Source organism: Cimex lectularius, unplaced genomic scaffold (assembly GCF_000648675.2).
Source record: "Cimex lectularius strain Harlan isolate CLEC.00 unplaced genomic scaffold, Clec_2.1 scaffold14, whole genome shotgun sequence".
NCBI classification, from domain to species: domain Eukaryota; kingdom Metazoa; phylum Arthropoda; class Insecta; order Hemiptera; family Cimicidae; genus Cimex; species Cimex lectularius.
This window is the reverse complement of record NW_019392637.1, coordinates 1400701-1421478: the sequence shown is the minus strand read 5'-3', so window position 1 is coordinate 1421478 and position 20778 is coordinate 1400701. Positions and strand designations below refer to the sequence as shown.

Genomic DNA, 20778 nt, shown 5'->3' with positions numbered 1-20778 from the left:
TGTAGTGTTCCCCTTCCGTGACGTCACGGTTTACATTGTGTGATATCACCGTGGATTCGGACCCGTCTGACGCCGTGCGTCAGCTGTTCGCCCAGTTCTTCGATGCCCCACGGTCCCTTCGGGCACGTCTCATCTCATCATTCGCTAGGACAGACGCAGTTTACCTTTTTCCATTAGATCTTCGAAACCTCTGTCAAGGGACACAGACGTTAAGGAAGGAAAAAGGGAAAAAGAAAGCCTTCTACCAACGGGGACAAAAGGAGAAAACGAGAGCCGAAGGTATTTTGAAAATTGAAAAAAAAAAAAAAAATCGTCTTGTTTTAAGAACCGAAAATTAAACTCTTCTACGCGGTTTCCACCATTTTCACCCTTTATAGTTTTCACGATGTATAAACCATTTACAATTATTGTTTTTTTTTTGTTAATATTTAACATTTCAGTTGATAAAAAAACGTTCAGTTTGTAGAAAAATGCTCTGGTCGGACGATATTTGTAATATAAATTTACATCATCATTGAAAAAATTGTGCCAGTTACGATAATGGCGAGGGTTTTCGGTCAGGCCTTTCATGATCATGACATGGACTTAACACCGAGTAAATGTAAAACTATGTAAAGGTGAACATTACAACTTTGTCAAGGATGAGTCCTCTGATGGTCTGTTTATATCCGACAGGCTTGTAACTATGGTCTTACTTGATTCCAATGCGCACAGCTTCAAAGTAACGGAGTAAAATCATTGTTACAAGTTTGTAAGGTTAGGACTGAACTGGTATATGTCAAATTTAACATTCTTACAGATTTGTACAATTTGACTCCTAGATTATCCAGGGGACATACATATCTGAAGTAAAGTAAGATGAAACCGTTGGTATAAGTCTGTCATGTCGAGCCCTCAGATCGGAGTAATCCGTAAAAGTTCCAAGTATTGTAAGATATAAAAAAAACATTTTCACAAATTTTTTAGATTCAGTCTCTGTTCATCAAAGATTCTTGACGGGTTGTTATAAATGAAAAGTCCTCTTATGATCAGATTAACCAACAGGCTCATCTCCGAAGTAGTACAAGATAAAAGTTTATCGTTGTCTTCGGATTAGAGTAGTCTGATAAAGTCTGAAATTGTTCTAAGACAGAAGAGAAAAAACATTGTTGCCAGTTTGTCAGGTTAGGTCTGTTTTATGAAAGGATCAATATTTCATATTTGTTGGATTGGGCTTTCAGTGATCAGGATCCGACAAATTCGGTTTCAAAGTAATGTACATTTAAAACATTGATCCAAGTTTAAAGCTCCAATTATCCAACAAATGCAGCTTTAGAGTAATATAAGGTAAAAATATTGTTACAAAATATTCAGGTTAGGCTTCTGTTCGTCAAGGGTTCTATCATAAATGAAAACAGGTACTCTGATGATCAGATCATCCAGAAGACTCATCTCCGAAGAAATACAAGATATAAGTTTACCATTGTCTTCGGATCAGAGTGATCCGATAATGCTTTGAATTATTGTAAGACAGGAGAGAAAAAACAATTTACAAATTTGTCTGGTTAGGCCTTTGTCCCATGTAAGGAACTATGTTACATGTTTATTGGATTGTGCTTTGATGATCAGGGTATCCGACAAACACGGTTTCAAAGTAATGTACATTTAAAACATTGATACAAGTTTAACATTCAAATTATCCAACAAACTCAGCTTTGTAATATAAGGTAAAAACATTGTTACAAATTTTTCAGGCCTCTGTTTCGTGAAAGTATCAGTGTTACATATCGGATTGTACTTTCGATGATGAGGGTGTCAGACAAACTCTGGTTCGCAGTAATGTGTACTTAAAACGATTGAACCATGTTTAACGTTCAAATTATCGAACAATCTCAGCTGTAGGTATATAAGATAACATTGTTACAAATTTGTCGGGTTAGGCCTTTGTTCATCAAGGGACCTGTCAAAAATAGCACCGAGGTAATGGATGATGAAAATGTTGCAAATTTGTCGGATTGTGCATCTGATGATCAAGAAATCTAACAAACACAGCTTTAAAATAACCTCAGTTTAAAAACATAGTAAGAAGTTTGTAAGGTTACAAATATGTCAGGTCAGACCTGTGCGGTTCAGCATACCCGTCAAACTCTGCTTTGAAATAATGTAGGATTAAACATATTGTTAGAAGCTTGTCAGTTTAAGCTTGTATACGAATCCAAACACGGTTACAAATTTGTCTTTTCTTTTTGTTTCCAGGCTTCTGACACAAATTGGGCGATCCGGTTTGCTTCCCCCACCGAGGTTAAGAAGAGCCATCCAAGATTTCCCGTCAAATTTGGGAGGCGAACTCCCCGTTCTACCTCCCCGGAGCGCTATTTCGCGTTCGCTACCTCCCAGGGGTCGAGGCGAACACGACAAACATGAGTATGAGCTACAACTCGGACAAATCGCCCGAGTTCACGAAAGAGGAGTGGATGAGCAAGCTCGAGTCGACGCAGCTTCAGAGGAGCGACATGAACAAGCTCATCATGAACTACCTCGTCACGGGTGAGCATTATTTTTTTAAAGTTGGAGAGCGTTAAGCTAACAAAACGCTTAGAGGGTTTCAAAGGTGCCGCTGAGAAGTTCCAAGAGGAGTCAGGCGTCGTACCTCCCCTCGACCTCAACACGATGGACAACAGGATACGCATACGCGAGGCCATACAGGAAGGTAGGACGCAGGAGGCCATTCTCCTTGTCAATGAAATGTACCCAGAACTTTTGGACAACGATAGATATCTTTATTTCAGATTGCAGGTAAAAAGCTTATTTTTAATAATATTATTATTTTTAAGTTTAAAAGATAATTTCTCTAGCAATTGCACCTGATTGAACTGATAAGGGACGGGAAGGTCGAGGAGGCGTTGCACTTTGCCCAGACACAGTTCTCCGAGTCTGGTGAGTCGGAGCCAGGCATATTGAACCAGCTTGAACGCGTTCTGGCACTACTCGCCTTCGAAGAGCCAACTCTATCCCCGTTCTCACACTTGCTCAACACGAAGCAGAGGCATAAGGTATGCATACGGGTGAACCTATTTTCTAAAAAAAGAAGAGAAAAAAAGATTGATTTTTTAAAAAAAATTATAGGTCGCGAGTGAAGTTAACACAGCGATCTTGAAGACGGAACATCACACTTCGACTGAGCCGAAGCTCTACTCGGTCGTCAAGCTGATCCTCTGGGCCCAGGAGGAGCTGACAAAGCGCAAGATCAAATATCCACGTATGATCGACCTGAGCACGACAGAAATTGAAAGCCCGTCCAAATGACATCCGCTTTACCTCACGTCCTGACCAGTAAGATAAAAAAAAAAAAAAAAAAAAAATCCAAAGGGCTTTCTAAATTGATAATTTGTCCCAGGAAACAGAGACGACGGGAGAGGGAAGCCCTTGATCATTTCCCTTTAGTTCACAGCACGGGGACACAGGGATGGCGATGCTGATGTTTGTTTTTTCTCCTCGACGACGTCTCTGAACCGTCCTCCACCGCCAGTTCGTACTTCGTCATCGGTGTAAATAGCACATAATAGAAGTCAAATTGTAAAGCTTCACGTGTTTTTTTTCTTTCTTTCTAATAATATATAAATATTTTTTCTTTTTTAGTTTTAAACTTTCAAGTATTTGTAAGATATAAATAATACATTTAAGCCTGCATTAAATGAATTTTTGTCTAACCTAGACTAAAATATTAGATATGACGTTAACAAGTTTACCATAAAGAGGGGACAAAGTCCTGTCAATTCTGAGAGCTTCTGGAATATCAGCAAACCTTGGCGTAAAGAGCTTGAATGTATTAAAAGAATGGACCATCACAAATATCTGGTTGAGTTGAATATAAGCTCTTATGTATCAGGAGGTTAGACTTTTACAGTTTTCAGGATGATATGGATTTCAAAAAATGAGATGAAATGATAATTTTGATATTGATTCTTGAACTTCTAGATTATCAGGAAGCCTTGGAACAAGGAGATTCATTCAGGAAAAAAGATCAGGAGGACAGATTTTCCCAGGTATCAGGATGACTTGGTATAAGAAGCTTGTACATATAATGAGGTTAAACATCACAGCTTTCAGAATTACATAAATATAAAAAAATTAAACTATCATGCCAAGTATCACAATGTACACTTTGATTTCACAAGCTCTTAAAATATCAGGACGCTTTGGCACAAGCGGCTTCGATATATCAGGATGACAAACATTCCACAAAGTATCAGGATAACATGTATAAAAAAGAATATGTTGTATCAACATTGAATTATGAGAGCTCCTAAAATATCGGATTGTCTTGAAACAAAGAGCTTGGAGTCAGGAGGACATTCCCATGTATCAGGATGACAAGAATAAAGATAGGGAAACGTATGGTCCATGTTAAATTTCATGAGCTCCTACAATATTAGGATTACCCTTGAATAGGTTTAAAAGTGCCAGGACAGATTCTCCCCTAAGTATCAGGATGACAAAAAGGGGAAAAGGGCCTATCACAATATTGTATCACGTGAGCTCCTGGAGTAACAGGATACCTTGGAACAAGGAGTTTCATGTATCAGGAGGACAGATTTTTCTAGGTATCATGATGAGGACAAATCTGGCCAATGTTAAATTTTGTGAACTACTGGAGTATCAGGATGCCTTGTTATAAGCTCTCTTGTATTAGGAGATAGACATTTTTAGCTTTCAGGAAGACATGGATTTAAAAAAAAAAATTGTCAGACTCGAGCTTCTAAAGTACAGGAAGCCTTGGAACCAGGAGCTTCGATTTTTCCAGAGGACAGATTTTCCCAGGTATCAAGATGACAAGAATAAAATGTGGAAAAGGTCCTATCACATTGGATCACGATAGCTCCTGGGGTATCAGGATGCTTTGGAAAAAGGAGTTTTGATGTATCAGTCAAATTTTTCCAGGTATCAGGATAACATGTATAAAAAGAGGAAAATATCCTATCAACCTTGAATTACGAGAGTTCCCAAAATAATTGGAAGTCTTGAAACAAAGAGCTTGGAGGTATCAGGACAGACTCTCCTCAGAGTATCATGGTTATAAAAAGGGCCTATCGATATTGTATCACGTGAGCGACTGGATTATCAGGATGCCTTGGAACAGATTAATAATGTCAGTAGGATAGCCGTTCCCAAGATATCAGGATGACAAGGATAAACTTACCCATGTACCAGGAGGAAAATAGTAAAAGGAGAAAACGAGGCTATCAAGTTTCATAAGCTCTTAAAGTAAACCTGTCAATGTTGAATTCCATGAGCTCCTAAAATAACAGGATGACGGGACAAAAAGACATGAAAACGTTTTGCCAGTCAACTGAAAAAAAGGGGGTAAAGTTCCATTCTATGTCGAACCTCCTGTAGTATGACAGTATATCAGAAGGACAGGCATTCCAAAGTATTAGTATCAAGTATCAGCATCCGGATAAAAAAGTATCACGATGTGCACTTAAATTTCATAAGCTCCTAAAATATCAGGATGCCTCGGCACTAATATGTCAGGATCACAAACATTCCCCCAAAATATCAGGATGACAAGAATAAAGATAGGAAAAGGTATGGTCAATGTTAGATTTCATGAGTTCCTGGACTATTAGGATTGTCTTGGAATATGTTTAAAAGTGTCAGGACGACACTCTCCCCAAAGTATCAGGATGACATAAAGAGGAAAAGGGCCTATCATAATGAATCACGAGAGCTCCTGGGGTATTAGGAGGCCTTGAAATTAGGAGCTCTGATAAATCAGGAGGACAAATTTTCCCAGGCATCTGGACGACAAAGTATCACGATGTGTACTTAAATTTCATAAGCTCCTAAAATATCAGGATGCCTCGGCACTAATATATCAGGATCGCAAACATTCCCCCAAAGTATCAGGATGACAAGAATAAAAATGGGAAATGGCCTTATCATAACGAATCACCAGAGCCCCTGGGGTATCAGGAGGCCTTAGAACCAGGAGCTTTGATAAATCAGAAGGTCAAATTTTCCAGTTATCAGGATAAGTACATATTTGGTCACTGCTAAATTTCGTAAGCTCCTGGAGTATCTGGATGCCTTGGAACAAGGAGCTTCGTCGTATCAGGAGGACAAATTTTTCCAGATATCAGGATGACAAATCTGGCCAATGTTAAATTCTGTGAGCTCCTGGAGTATCTGGTTGCCTTGGAAACAGGCTAAGAATCAGTGACTACTTTTCTTCTCAGGTTTGATCCGATTGTGATCGCTCGTCGGACAGCGAGGCCAGGCGGACCCCGGCCGCGTTCTCTTTTTCCCCGAGGGCAGCCTTGGCGTACTTGGAATTCCGCCTATTCAACTCGCCCTTTAAACCCACTTTGTCATATGTTTTACGCTGGATCCGGTTCTTCAACTGTAACTGTCAAGGAGAAAAGTCAAGGCGGAATGACATCACCTTGAGGATGACGTGTCGCCTTGATTTTTATTGATAGATAAAATATACGTACATGGGGAAAATTGATTAAAATAAATCCGATACGGTGCCTTCTGTTTTCATTTTTTCTTTTAATTTTCAACTTTCCAATTAAAAGCTACCGTTTAACTTGTTTCGAAAACTTTTCCCATAGCTCGGCCATCTGTCGAAATGAATATTAAAGCCCGTTTATGATAATTTGTTTATTTTTATAATCGTTCTCGACTGCGTGGGTATCGCGACTTCTTTGTTTTCCCCCCACATCGCGTTCCCCCGGGAATCTGAACGGGTCGAAACGGAAAGGAAGACACGGCGAGAATAGACGGACCAATGTTGATGAGGGCAGGGAAAATGTTATAAACACTTTGCCCCTTCCTCCAATCCTCAAGCCCCTTTTTCCAAAACGTCTTGATATTTTAGGAGCTTATTCATCGGATTTATTTCTCTTTTTATAACTTTTCTCCTGATACCTGGGGAATCTGTCCTGTCACATCGAAGCTCCTCGTACGAAGGCATTCATATACGACAGGAGCTCACGAAATTTAACCTTGGCCAGATTTTTCATCCTGATATCCGGAAAAATCTGTCTTCCTGATATATCAAAGCTCCTTCCAAGGCATCCTGATACTCCAGGAGCTCGGGAAGTTTAATATTGACCAGATTTCTCATCGTGATACCTGGGAAAATCTGTCCTCCTGATACATCGAAGCACCTTCTTCCAAGTCATCCTGCTACTCCAGGAGATCATGAAATTTAACATTGACCAGATTTGTCCTTCTTATCCTGATACCTGGGAAAATCTGCCCTCCTGATACATCGAAGCTCCTTGTTCCAAGGCATCCTGATTCTCCAGGAGCTCAAGAAGTTTAACATTGACCAGATTTGTCATCCTGATATCCGGAAAAACCTGTTATCCTGATATATCGAACTCCTTCCAAGTCATCCTGCTACTCCAGGAAATCATGGAATTTAACATTGACCAGATTTGTCCTTCTCGTCCTGATACCTGGGAAAATATGTCCTACTGATACATTGAAGCTCTTTTTATCCTTGTCATCCTGATACTTGAGAATGTCTTCTGATACATTTAACACTCTTATTGCTAGGCATCCTGATACTCCAGCTCTCCTTTTCCTCTATTTATTCTTGTCATAATGTATAACTGGGAAGATTTCTCCTTATATATTGAGCTCCTTGTTCCCAAGGCATCCTGTTACTCCAGGAGCTCACGTGATGTTGTAAAAGGCCCTTTTCCTCTTTTTACCATCCTGATACTTTGGGGAGAATCTGTCCTCTTGATACCTCCTAGCTCTTCGTTTTAATACTTCTCGATATTTTAGGAGCTCTAGTAATTCAAGGTTGATAGGATATTTTACTTTTTTTATACATTTATACACACATTATACATTTATCCAAGCTGATTCAAGCTCCTTTCTAAAGCTTCCTGATACTTTAGAAGCTCACTGATCCTGGTAATTTGTGGAAAGTCTGTCTTCCTGATATTTTAACCCTTCTATTCTAAGGTATCCTGATACTCCGATTCGAAAATTACAGTATTGTGCTTGAACATGGGCTTAAGGACCTGTTGATTAAGTAAAAACTTGTTGTTAAAGGTATAAGACCCTGATGCCTTGTGGCACTCCAGGGTTGGATCTCAGCTACCTTCCGTGGTATCCAATTGGTTTTTTGATCTGTTTTCTATGCGAGGTGGTCGAATGGAGAGGGAACGTTCGTTTTTGATGGTAGCCAGCAGGTTGGCCCCTCGTCATCCTTCCTCTTCTGGATCGTGGTGGTGGAAGAGTCGGAAAGTGGAGGAAGTGAGTGGGGCAGGCGTGTCACGCTTCTTTTGCCGTTTCACGGTTCAGCGACGGCCGTTCTAGTGTCGGAGTCGTCTAGTGCGCGGATCGACGAGGGCTTCATCCGCGGAAGGACTTCGTTCTCTTTACCCCTGTGCTTTGTGCCCGCGCTTGAGGGCTTTCCAGAGGAAGGTAAGTGGAGAATTTTTTACCGCTTTGCTCCTAAGTCCCCAACCCCGGGTTGAATAACTAGCTTGTATAACGGCCGGATGTTTTCCCACGGGATTTCTTCATGATTTCTCACACGGGGGGGTTTTCGTCATATTTTCCCCTCAGCGGACAAGGAGAAGAAAAAATTGGAAAAGAGATACAAACCCGGGGTGAAGTTTTCCAAAACGAATTCCTAGGGAGAAAGAAAAACTTTACCCATTTTCCTCTTGAACATTGAGGAAAGAATTTTTCACAATTTCCCAACCGGCGTGTAACGGTACTTGACGATTTAGAAGGCCCTAGGATTCCAGGATGACTCACGGCCTAGGCTATTCCTCAAAATTGACCGATCTTCCTTTACAAATGTCCACTTTGGTCTAAAATTAATTTTTTCTTTCACATATTGTCGATTTTAATTATTCCCATTTTGATTAAGGCCGAGTTTAAGCTTCATATACCGGTTGATTAAAAAACTAGGACTTTAGAGGTTTCAGTCAGGTTTCCGGGACAAAAATGAGTCAGACCTGTTTAACCATAGAACACGAACACGGTTCAATAAAAAATCCAGCCCGGAGGACCAACAATGACAAGGGTTTCCTTATTTGTACTGAATATATATATTTTTAAAATTTTTCTTTTATTGAAGTTGGTTTTATTTTTTTGCTCGACTGTCAATAAAATACATATTCATTTTAGAACGAGTCTTCTATTGAGTTTTGGTCCTCTGGACCGGATATTAAGAAAATTTCTCATACAATCAGATCGACGATTTTCTACTTCTGGGAAGAAAGAATTACTAAACCTTTTATCAGTTCATATTCGAGTTCCCCCTGATATTTGGTCCTCCGGGCAGGATTATCAGTGATGATATTTTATGGCGAAAATTCAAAGAAAAATGTATCATACAAATACCCAGAATGTTGAATGCTAAACTTGCTGAAAACCATTGGATTTAATATCTAATAATAACAATAATAATAGTAATATCTAACAATCATGCAAAATTATTAATTTTATTCCTCGGGCCTGGATTATTGATTTAATTGTGTTTCATGGATGGAAAGTTTATTGTAATAGAAAAAAAAGGAATGCCAATAGAAAATGTTTAATATAATTGTTAATTATTCCTTAATTGTTTCAAGGGGGGAGAGAAATAGATTTTACCATAAATCCACGAAACACCGAAAATGAAATTGTCTGAAAATCATAGAATTATTTCATTTTTCATATCATAAATTTTGGTCCCACGGGATGGATTATCGATGTGACAATATTTTATGGCGCAAGCTCAAATAAAAAAATTATAAAAAAAGAAAATATATTAAATTTAAAATTTGCTAAAAATAATTGAATTTAATGACTTACTAGATTATTAATTTGGTCCTCCGGACCGGATTTAGATTTGACTGTTCCAAGGTGGGAAAAATATATTTTAACAGAAACCAAGACAAACCAAATGTGAAATTGTCTAAAAATCATAGAATTATTTCATTTTTCATATAATAAATTTTGGACATCGGGACCGGATTTTCAAATAAAAAATTTATCATAAAAATCCAGAAACATTGCATGTAAAACATGTAAATATAATTTAATGATTTTCCAAATTATTAATTTGGACCTCCGGGCCGGATATTGATTTAACTGTCTTTTAAGAGGGAGGGGGAAATATATTTTAAGAGAATTCGTGACAATTCAAATATGAATTATTCTAAAAATCGTTGAATTATTCATTCATTTTTCATACAATAAATTTTGGACCTCCGTGCCGGATTTTCCATTTAACCGTGTTTGAAAAGGCAAAAAATCTATACGTAACAGAAAACTTTGGAATGCCAACAGAAAATGTTATTAAAGTCAGTGAACTTTTCATATAACAAATTTGGTCCTCCGGGCTGGATCGTTGATTTAACTGTTTCAAGGGGGAGGGACTAGATTTTAACAGAAATTCATGAAACACCAAATATAAAATCGTCTGAAAATCATAGTATTATTTCATTTTTCATATAGTAAATTTTGGTCCCCTGGGATAGATTATCGGTGTGGCAATTTACAATTTTATGGCACATGTTCAAAGAAAAAAATTATAAAAGAAGAAAGATTATTGAATGTAAACTTTGCTAAAGATAATTGAATTTAATTATTAACTTGGTCCACTGGGCTGGATTATCGATGTGACTATGGCGCAAGTTCTAAGAATTTATTTTATTAAAGATTATTAATTTTGTCCTCCGGGCCGGATTTTTGAGTTAACTGTCTTCCAAGGGGGAGAGGAAATTTATTTAGAGAAATCATGACAATCCAAATGTGAAATATTCTAAAAATCATTGAATTATTCCTTTTTCGTGTAACAAATTTTGGATCTCCGGCCGGATTTTCGATTTACCGTGATCGAAGGGGAAAAATCTATTATAACAGAATGCCAACAGAAAATGTTATTGAAGTCAGTGAATTATTCATTTTTCATAATACAAATTAGCCCTCCGGGCCGGATTATTAAAGGGATGAATATTTTTATGCTTGTCCCGGGTGTCTTGGGGACCAACCACAGCCAATTTTCAGCTAGAACGCAGTACAATAAGCGAGACAAAGCGGACCCCCTCCTCGCTACAGTCTCGAGCCATTTGATTTTCTATATTTCCTCTCGTGCCGTTTCGAAATAACGGCCTTTGGCCCTCCTGCCCGTCGTGGCCTTTTATTTTTCCCTCCTCCCCGAGCCGGGAATGCGACCGCGCTTTCGCAACCTTTTTTCTGGAGCAATCCGGGCCGCACTTGATTTCTCGATTGCGTACGCTTTTTAAAAAGTCAAACAACGTTTGTGGAACAAAGCCGGTCCACGGTACAAACGATAACGCCTCGGTGTCACAGCGATTCCCATTTACGACGCCGTTTTTAGATGGTCCGTGATGCTTCGCTGCCTTTCGGACGTGCGCTGCGGTTTTGAACCCGGGCACGTTTCCGGCCCACCTGTCCTTGGGGTCGTCCCGCCGGCAAAAGTTCAACACCGATTTGTCATAACTCCGGATGGATCTGTGAACGTTTCGCTCCGTCCTAGAGTGGATTCCAAGCCGTTGGCCCGGCGTCGAATGAGCCGTTACTCCCGTTGAAAACGAACGCATTTTTCCCCCCGTCCGGCCGTGGGAGAGGAGGCACCGTTCTTGGCTCGGTTCTCAACGGCCGACGGAATTCAATTCCGATTCAAACAAACGTTATTTCAATTAAATACGACGAAAGTAAGACAAGTTTTAAAATCCAATCGAGTTTACACTAAATCCGGCCCGGAGGACCAAATTTATTATACGAAAAGTGTGTAATTCAATGATTTTTAGACAATTTCATAGTCAGTGTTTCGGGGATTTCGGTTATGATCTATCTTTCCTACTTGAAACACAACTAAATAAAAAATCCGGCCCGGAGGACCAACATTTATTATCTGAAAAGTGTATAAATCAATCATTTTTAGACTATTTCGTATTCGATGTTTCATGGATTTTTGTTAAAATCTATTTTTCCTACTTGAAACACAGTTAAATCGAAAATCCGGCCCGGAGGACTAAAATTTATTAGATGAAAAGTGATTAAGTCTATGAGTTTTAGACAATTTCATATTTGGTGTTTCGTAGATTTCTGTTTAAAAAATTTTAAGTATTGTTTTAAACAGTTAAATAAAAAATCCGACCCGGAGGACCAAATTTATTATACAAAAAGTGCATAAATCAATGATTTTTAAACAATTTCGTACTTAGTGTTTCAGGGATTTCTGTTAAATAAAACAGTTAAATAAAAAAAATCCGGCAAATTTATTGTGAGAAAACTGTATAATTCGATGATTTTTAGGCAATTTCATATTCGGTGTTTCGTGAATTTCTGTTAAATTTTTCCTACTTGAAACACAATTAAATCAAAAATCCTGCCCGGAGGACCAAATTTATTATACGATTCCGTGTTTTACGGATTTCGTTTAAAATATATTTTTTCTACTTGAAACATAGTTAAATCGAACATCCATCCCAGAGGAGAAAAATTTATTGTATGAAAGCTGAATAATCCAATTATTTTTAGACTATTTCATATTCATTGTTTCATGGACTTCTGTTATAGTACATTTTCTCAAGGAGGACCAAATGAGTTACATGAAAAGTGGTTAATTCTCTGGCTTTAATAATAATAATAGTTATGTTAATACATTAATTCTTTTTTTTTGTTTCTATGAAACATTTTCTCTGAAGCTTCGCCGAATATTGTCACAGGGATTATCCGGCCCGGAGGACTAAATTTATTATATGAAAAGTGATTATTAAGTCTATGATTTTTAGACAATTTTATATTTGGTGTTTCATGGATTTCTGTTAAAATCGATTTTTTTCTACTTGAACCACGTTTGGATTTTTGTATGATACATTTTTTTTAATTTGCGACATAATATATCATCAAATGTGTTGCATAAAAATTGATCAATTCACTGACCTTAATTTAAAAAAAAATGTTCCCATTCCTGTAGTTTATCTGTAATAAACTATTTTTAACTATTTATTTTTCCCCTTTGGACCAGATATTAATCGATAATCCGGCCCGGAGGCCCGAATTTATACCAGATAAATCATTAAATTCCACTTTTTCTAGCAAGTTATGCATTATTCCGGTTTTTTCTATAATATATTTTCTTTGAAGTTTCGACATGAATTATTGACACAACGATAATCCGGCCCGGATGTCTAAATTTTCTATGGGAAAATCCAAGCTAGAATATAGTACGAAAAACGTAATGTCTTCACGGTCTGAATTGAAACTTTTTAGAGTCAAACTTCCCCCTTTGGAACATAAATAAATCAATAATCCGGCCCGGAGGACCAAATTCTGATGGGGTGAGGTTTCGAGTGATTGTTTTTTTATTTATTTTCTAGCTAAATTAAGTGGTTCAATAGTGGAGGTACACGCCAAATGCGTTTACTCCGTGTAACTTTTTTTTTTGAAAACCGCTAAATTGATAATCCGACCCGGAGGACCAAAAATGCCTAAGGCGTTGGGTTAAGTGAGTACTTTTACTACGTTTTGTCTATTGATATTTTTTCTTCATTCAAGCCGACAATTTTCTTATTATTCGTTTGTCAATGAAATGAAGAAATTTAATTTCCATTTTAGCACCTGTTTCGCCTTGAGATTTGGTCCTCCGGCCGGATACAAAGATAATTTCTCGTCAAATAGATTATTTACAATCTTTTTATATAATCGGACAGACAGATGTTCTACTTGAGTGCAAATATTTTCTTTTCTCAAATTTAGCACGGGTTTTCCATCGAAATTTGGTCTTCCAGGCAGGATATCCAAATAGATTTATTACATCCATAAAAAGCCTTCAAGTGCAATATTTTAAGTCATCGTTTATAATAAGACCGATAACCTTTTACTTCCGCGACCAAATAAATAAATTTTTTTTCAGTTTAGCATCAAGTTTGCCTTGATATTTGGTCCTCCGAGCCGGATTATCGAATAAACTGTATTCCATGATACAAACACCAGGGTAAAATGCTTCCTGAATTACTATCGTACGATTATTTTATATTATAGCGTGTTTCATGGAAAATTCTCACAAGCCGCAAAATAAATTTGGTCCTCCGGGCTAGATTATTGATTCAGTTTCTATCAAATGCTGCGAGGAAAGGGACAACTCAATTATCACAATGAGCTGCGTAGAACCTACCACTGAATCAAAAATAATTGATTTTCTTACGTTTCTATTGTAATTGATTTTTATTTCCTTGGGAACAAGGTTAAATAAATAATTCGGCCGGAGGACCAAATTTATTACCTGGCTAAATGAGAATGTTTAAGGTTTGATACTTCGTGTATCTCTGCGGAAAATGTATTTATTCCCTGTATGCTACACGCCGTGGAATACGGCTAAATCTATAAATCCAGCCCGGAGGACCAAAAATCCAACAATGGTTCATGGATATTTTGACCAAGTTTTTTTTCAACATTTTTTCTTTAATATTTTCTAAGTCAAAGATTTTATTTTTACTCCTCTTTCAATAATTGATAGGATTTTCCCCTTTTAATAAACTTGGTCCTCCGGGCCGGATAATCGATTAGACAGCCTTTCCTAGGAGAAAGGTTGCCCGTAGAAAAGTCAAACAACCGTGAAAATAATTTTTTCTTAAATAAAAATCTTTATCTTGTACCGTTTTTAAGTACTATCTTGGGCGGTAAGTTTATTTGGTCCTCCGGTCGGGATTTATTGATTTAACTGTTTTTCAAAGCCAATAATAAAAAACAAGTTCTCTTTGTACTTATAAACAAGCAATCGTTAGGAAAACGAGTTTTAGGTTGATGATGGTAAATTCGTACCTCCGGGCCGGATAATCGATTTGAAAATTTTTCATAGGCGAAAGGATGCCCTCAGAAAAGTTAAATAAGCGTGAAAATAAATTTTTTCATAAAACCTTTATCTTGGATCTTTTTTTGATATTTGCGTTTGTAACGGTAAAACTTTATTGGTCCTCCGGGCCGGATTTATTGATTTAACCGTCTTTCAAGGCAAATAATAAAAAAAGTTCGCTTTGTTACGGCGGGTTATAAACAAGTAATCGTTAGGAAAACAATGAATTTTAGATTGTATTGGATGGTAAATTTGGTCCTCCGGGCCGGATTATTGATTTATTCTTGTTCCAAGGCCTGAGGTTAGGCAAACGGTTTTTTAACGAATATTATATCAAACTAATTATCTTTAAAAAAATAAAATGATCGGATATCCGGCCCGGAGGACCTGATTCCCAAGGGATACTTTTTCCGAAACATACCGAAAATCGGTTCATCGTGCCGTGCCGTTCATACTCCCGAAAGTTGCATTAACATTATTTATGATTTATCACAGAAAACTGCTCATTACTCATTTCCTGGTCGACTCCCTGGGAAGGGGTAGGGCATCGCCCACTCCTTTCACTCCTACCTGTCCGGTCGCTCACGCACCGCGAACTGTTGAGTCACATCTCGAGTAGAAAAAAAAAATATCTAAAACGCTTTTGTTTTTCCAGATGAAGTGGAACTCCCGAAATTAGCCTTAGAAGGCGGGAAGAGGAATAGAGTCGAAAAGGACGAGAGGTAAAGAAAAAGAGTTAAAAAAATATATTTTAAACATTTATGTTAATTAGGCCATGGAGGATGATTGCCGACTTCAGGTTATGAGAGCACGTTGAACCCTTTTTTTTAACACTTCCTGTACATCGGAAAGCGCTTAGAAGGTTGCATTCCGAACGTGTTTCTTGTAGGGTAAGGAAACAGAAAAAAGACGTCTTTTTTTTTTCTTCTGTTTCCTTACCCTACAATAGAAAAGACCTAGTGTAGGGTAAGGAAACAGAAAAAAGACATGCCTTGAGGCATGCATAACCAAGTATTGAAATTTTTCCTGAAAAATATCGATTATGCCTAATCGATTCTATTTTTTTTAACCAACTTAAACCGAACCAGGATAACAGTGAGGAAGGTTATCCAAATCTTTGAATTTTACAACACGTGTTGATTATTATCTACTTTAAGAGATATAATCTAAAGTAGGATAACAGTGTAGAATAAAGAAGAAAATTATCGATCGTACCGAATCGATTATTGATTTCTCTAATACTAAGCAACAATGGAGAAGGTAATATCGATTGTAAGAAAAAATATAGATTATAAAGAAAAATGTAGATGGTTACTATAAGACCGAATCGATTATTACTATAAGACTCGACAATAGTGAGAAGGTAATATCGATTTTTAGGAAAAATATCGATTGCATTGAATCGTTTTATTACATGAAGACTTGACATTGTGGAGAAGGTAATATGGATTGTTATGAAAAATATCGAACCTACCGAATCGATTATTACCTAATCTAAGTTTAGGCGTCAGTAGAGGTGGTGATATCGATCTTTATGAAAATATTGATTGAAACGAATCGATTATTGCTTCAAGATTTGGCAACATTAAAAAAGGTAATATCGATTGTACCGAATCGATTATTACGCAATCTAAGTTTAGACGACAGTAGAGAAGTTCATATCGATCTTTATGAAAATATCGATTGTAACGAATCTATTATTACTGCTGACATAAGGCAACAGTGAAGAAAGTAATATCGAACCTACTGAATCGATTATTACTTAATCCAAGTTTAGGCGACAATAGAGAAGATCATATCGATCTTTATGAATATATCGATTATACGGAATCGCTTGTTAATTTCCGGCTGTATAATATGTGTTATTCTCGCAGGTATGCCCGAGATGTGGGAAATGCAGCAGCGTCGTTATTCGATCGCTGGTGAGGAGCGTCTCCCTCCTCCATCCCGCGGGATGGTACCCTCGACCTCCGAGGACCTCCACGCCTGGTCGATCTACAGGCAGAACCTCAACTCGGATTTCACAGACTCGGCACTCGGCTCGAGCGAGAAGTCGCCACTGCCTTACGGCAATTTCCAACTACGGGAGTCGACCGTCCAGTCGATCCTCAGCCACCCTCGCTATGGGCCCAAGTCACCCCTGGGGGCCAACATGTACACCTACTTGAAATTCGGCCTGCCTAGGGTCTTCCCGCCCAACCAAGGACCCGGAGGCACCTCGAGCGGTTACAACTCATCTGAGGAAGACCTGAGAGGCAGGAGGAACAGATCCAGAAGCGAGGCGGACTTCGCCAACTTACACTACCATCCCGTAAGTATTTTTTGTTTTTTAAGAAAAAGAACAATTTTAGTGTATTTTTTTTAGGTGCAAACGTTAGGCGGTGGAAAGAGCTTGTCGCACGCAGACCTGCTCAGCGCTGAGACATTACTGAGGCAGTCGGCCGCACAACATAGAAGGTCGTTACATGATCTGAGGCATACCGACTACCTCCACCACGCTCTCATGAGGCAACCGCAGCCCGGCCGCCATCAGGGCCAAATGTCAGGGTGAGCAATAAACCCAAGCAAATTTTAAAAACCAATTTCACTGTTATTTATTTAAAACAGGAGGATGAGACGTATGTCAGCTGTACAGAGCGGTGTGCCATCACCTGAGCCGTTCTCATTCTCCATGCTACACCCTCAGCAGTACACCGGACTTTACCCTCACTTACAAGTAAGTGTTTACAATAAGTGTTTCTTTTTGTTTTTTTAAACTAATTTTTTTTAGGTTAGGAATTTAAACGTGCGTAACAGGAAAGGCGAGCCAATGATTAATAATTTGTCGACGGAAGTGAAAGCCGGGGAGATTTTGTCTGTGATGGCGACTAGTTGTGATGTGGGTACGTGTATGCTGGAGTGCTTGGCCGGAAGGCATTCTTACTCGGGCCAGGTGAGCGTGAACGGGCAGATAGTGTCACCTAAGGATCTGAGGGGTATCACGGCTCTCGTGGATAAGGATACGGTCCTCCACGGTGATTTCACGGTGTCAGGGTGTCTCAGGTACTACGCGAGTCTTAGAAGGCCTCAAGGCGCGAGGGGTAAGCTTTCCATGGCGGACCAGGTGGCGATAGTGACCGACGAGTTAGGCCTCTGTCCAGTCCTGGACACGATGGTCTCGAAGCTCACCCATTCCGAGTATTCGAGGCTTCTAGTGGCTCTCCAGCTCCTCTCGGACCCTCAGATACTCCTCGTCGACGACGTGACCAACCCTATGGACATATTCGACACGTTCTTCCTGGTCGAGTTCCTCCGGTACTGGGCAGCGGGGGCGACCGGAGGGGTGGCGGGTCGCGTGGTCGTCATGTGCCTCCAGCCTCCGACGTACGAGATACTCACGATGGTCACCCGGTTGCTTATACTCTCGGGGTGCGACACGATGTACGACGGACCGTCTAGGTCTCTCGGGCACTACTTCACGCCCGTTCAGTGTCCGGCACCGGCGTACAAGAACCCGGCGGACTACTACCTCGACCTGGTCACCCTAGACGATCTCTCGGCAGAAGCGATGCTGGAATCGAGCCAGAGGGTCGACCAGCTGGCCGGATTGTACAGAAGAAGACAGACACCACTCTCAGACCCAGCGCCCTACACCCTACCCGCGCCTTTCAAAAGGCCCGGCATATTTGCTCAAGCTTTCACCCTACTTCTGTAAGACCATACAAAAAACCACCCTCCTCCAAGACAAAAAATTAAATTAAAACAATTTCAGAAAGGACGCGTTCTTCTCACAACCGGTAAGTTTTACAAGATGGATCGTACGCGTCATCATAGCAGCACTAGTGTCCGTCATAGTCGGCGGCATATTCTGGGATATACCCACATCCGATCCCCAACTACGACGAGAAGAAAGGTACCCAAAACCCACCCCTAAAAAAAGGAAAAAAAAAATCTAAAATTCTTCATCAACAGACTGGGATACCACTTCACCGTTCTTTGCGTCATGTCCTGGCCGCTCGTACTCATCCTGGGACTGTCCAGGACCCACGATAAGGAGCGTCAGGCCGTCGAGAGCGACATCCACCAGGGTCTGTATTCGAGACTGCTCTACATAATTCTGACAGTATGTTTCTTTCTATACATATACACCCAAAGAACAGTTCGCCTCATAATCTTCTTTTACAGTTCATTTACAGCTGCATTCCTTGCTCTTTGGTGTGGTTGGCGTACCTCATACCGTCCTACTGCATGTCCGGGCTCTACGACCAGGGATTCATGGACAACTTGGTCAATTATTTGTGTAAGATCGCTATAAAAAAAACTCTGAACTGATATACATGACCTCCTGAGCAGTACCATCCAAACTCCTATAAGCAGAAGCTCTTCCTTTCGTCCTGATAGACGTCTATGTAGTACCATCCTGACCTCTTATAAGCAGAAGCATTTCTTCTGGACTCATACTTGTTGATGATTGACTTTTTCTTAAAAAGATGTTTGTTGCAGGTGAGAGCGTTCTGTGCCTACTGAGCCTTCAGTACCTGTGTACACTTGTCGGCTATGTGTGCCCGAGCCGGGTCTGGTCCGCGGTCGTTTACACCATGATCCACTCAGCTATGTCCGGGTTTTCCGGATTCACCCTCGACCTCCGCGGTGCCGTCGTCGACCCAGGTCGGTACACGCCCGTCTCGGCCGCCTACTCCGCCCTCCTCGCCCAGGATCACGACCCCGTCCTCCTCAAGGAGCTCACGTCCCACATGGTCTGCAGGAAGACCCAGGTCCAAAGGCAGGACATCATCGTACACCTCCCGTGCCCGGTACCGAACGGGACGGCCGCCCTGGCCTACAGGGGCATCTCGGCTGGTCGGCACGGGGGGATGGCGGTCTCCGCGTCCTGGATGGGCGTGACCCTCCTACTCGCCCTATTGGTCTTCCTCGTCTCTCCACTCCTCTACGATCACAGGAAGAAGCTGAGGAGGAGGTGAGTCACGGCCCAACACCAAACCTAAAACTAGTCAGCCTTGCGCCACCTCAAAGGAAGCAGGGATACATCAACCATCTGAATCCAAAAAAATTCACGCTGAAAAAAAAAAATAAAAAAATGAACTGAATAAATACTTTCCAGTAATATCCTTATGAAACTGCACTGTACGAACTAACCAGTGATCTAAAAGAAACACTGGAAACAAAAGAAATAGCAATCTGCGCGTTCCTCGACATTGAGGGAGCTTTCGACAACGCATCTCATGCATCAATGGAAGCCTCCCTGAGGAAAAAACACGTAGACCAAACCACATCTAGATGGATTGGAGAACTTCTAAGAACTAGAATAGCTGAAACAAATATAGGAATAAACACTATAGAAGTTAGAACAACAAAAGGATGTCCTCAAGGAGGGATATTATCACCTCTCTTATGGAGCCTAATAGTTGATGAACTGCTCGAAACCCTGAACCGTTCAGGAATAAAATGTCAGGGATATGCAGATGACATAGTCCTGACAGCCAGGGGAAAATTCGAGGAAATCCTCTGTGATATAATCCAAGAGGGACTGAAAATCACAGAAGAATGGTGTAAAAGTGCAGGCTTGGGAATCAACCCAAACAAAACAACTATAGTCACTTTTACACGGAAAAGAAAGCTAGATCACATGAAAGTAATCAAACTAAACAACACTGTGATAGAAATCAAAAATGAAGTCAAATATCTGGGCATCACACTAGATAAAACACTAACGTTTAAGAAACATATCAGCTCTATCATTACAAAGGCGACACGAGCTCTGATGGTGTGCAGAAGAATGGCAGGAAGAAACTGGGGATGTAGACCAGAAACCCTGTTATGGATGTACACCATGATAGTAAGACCTTTACTTACATATGGAGCTATAGCATGGGCTGATAAAGCGGAACAAACAACCAAAAGGAAAGAACTCTCAAAAATACAGAGACTTGCATGCATCTGCATAACGGGAG

General features: G+C 39.8%; 2 protein-coding genes across 2 annotated transcripts; both read left to right on the top strand.

Moving 5' to 3' along the window:
• Nucleotides 1-85: 85 nt before the first annotated feature.
• LOC106663099 (glucose-induced degradation protein 8 homolog) lies at nt 86-3566 on the top strand. Its single transcript, XM_014387675.2, has 6 exons — nt 86-279; nt 2236-2526; nt 2579-2775; nt 2835-3032; nt 3106-3312; nt 3377-3566. Exons 2-5 carry the CDS (start codon nt 2400-2402, stop codon nt 3283-3285), a joined length of 702 nt encoding a protein of 233 aa, XP_014243161.1. The 5' UTR covers nt 86-279; nt 2236-2399; the 3' UTR covers nt 3286-3312; nt 3377-3566.
• A 4253-nt stretch (nt 3567-7819) lies between these two features.
• On the top strand, nt 7820-19885 carry LOC106663218 (ABC transporter G family member 1). The gene is made up of 10 exons (XM_014387886.2): nt 7820-8430; nt 15483-15549; nt 16702-17138; nt 17193-17374; nt 17435-17543; nt 17598-18517; nt 18579-18719; nt 18779-18929; nt 18992-19106; nt 19310-19885. Exons 3-10 carry the CDS (start codon nt 16704-16706, stop codon nt 19786-19788), a joined length of 2532 nt encoding a protein of 843 aa, XP_014243372.1. The 5' UTR covers nt 7820-8430; nt 15483-15549; nt 16702-16703; the 3' UTR covers nt 19789-19885.
• Nucleotides 19886-20778: the final 893 nt, after the last annotated feature.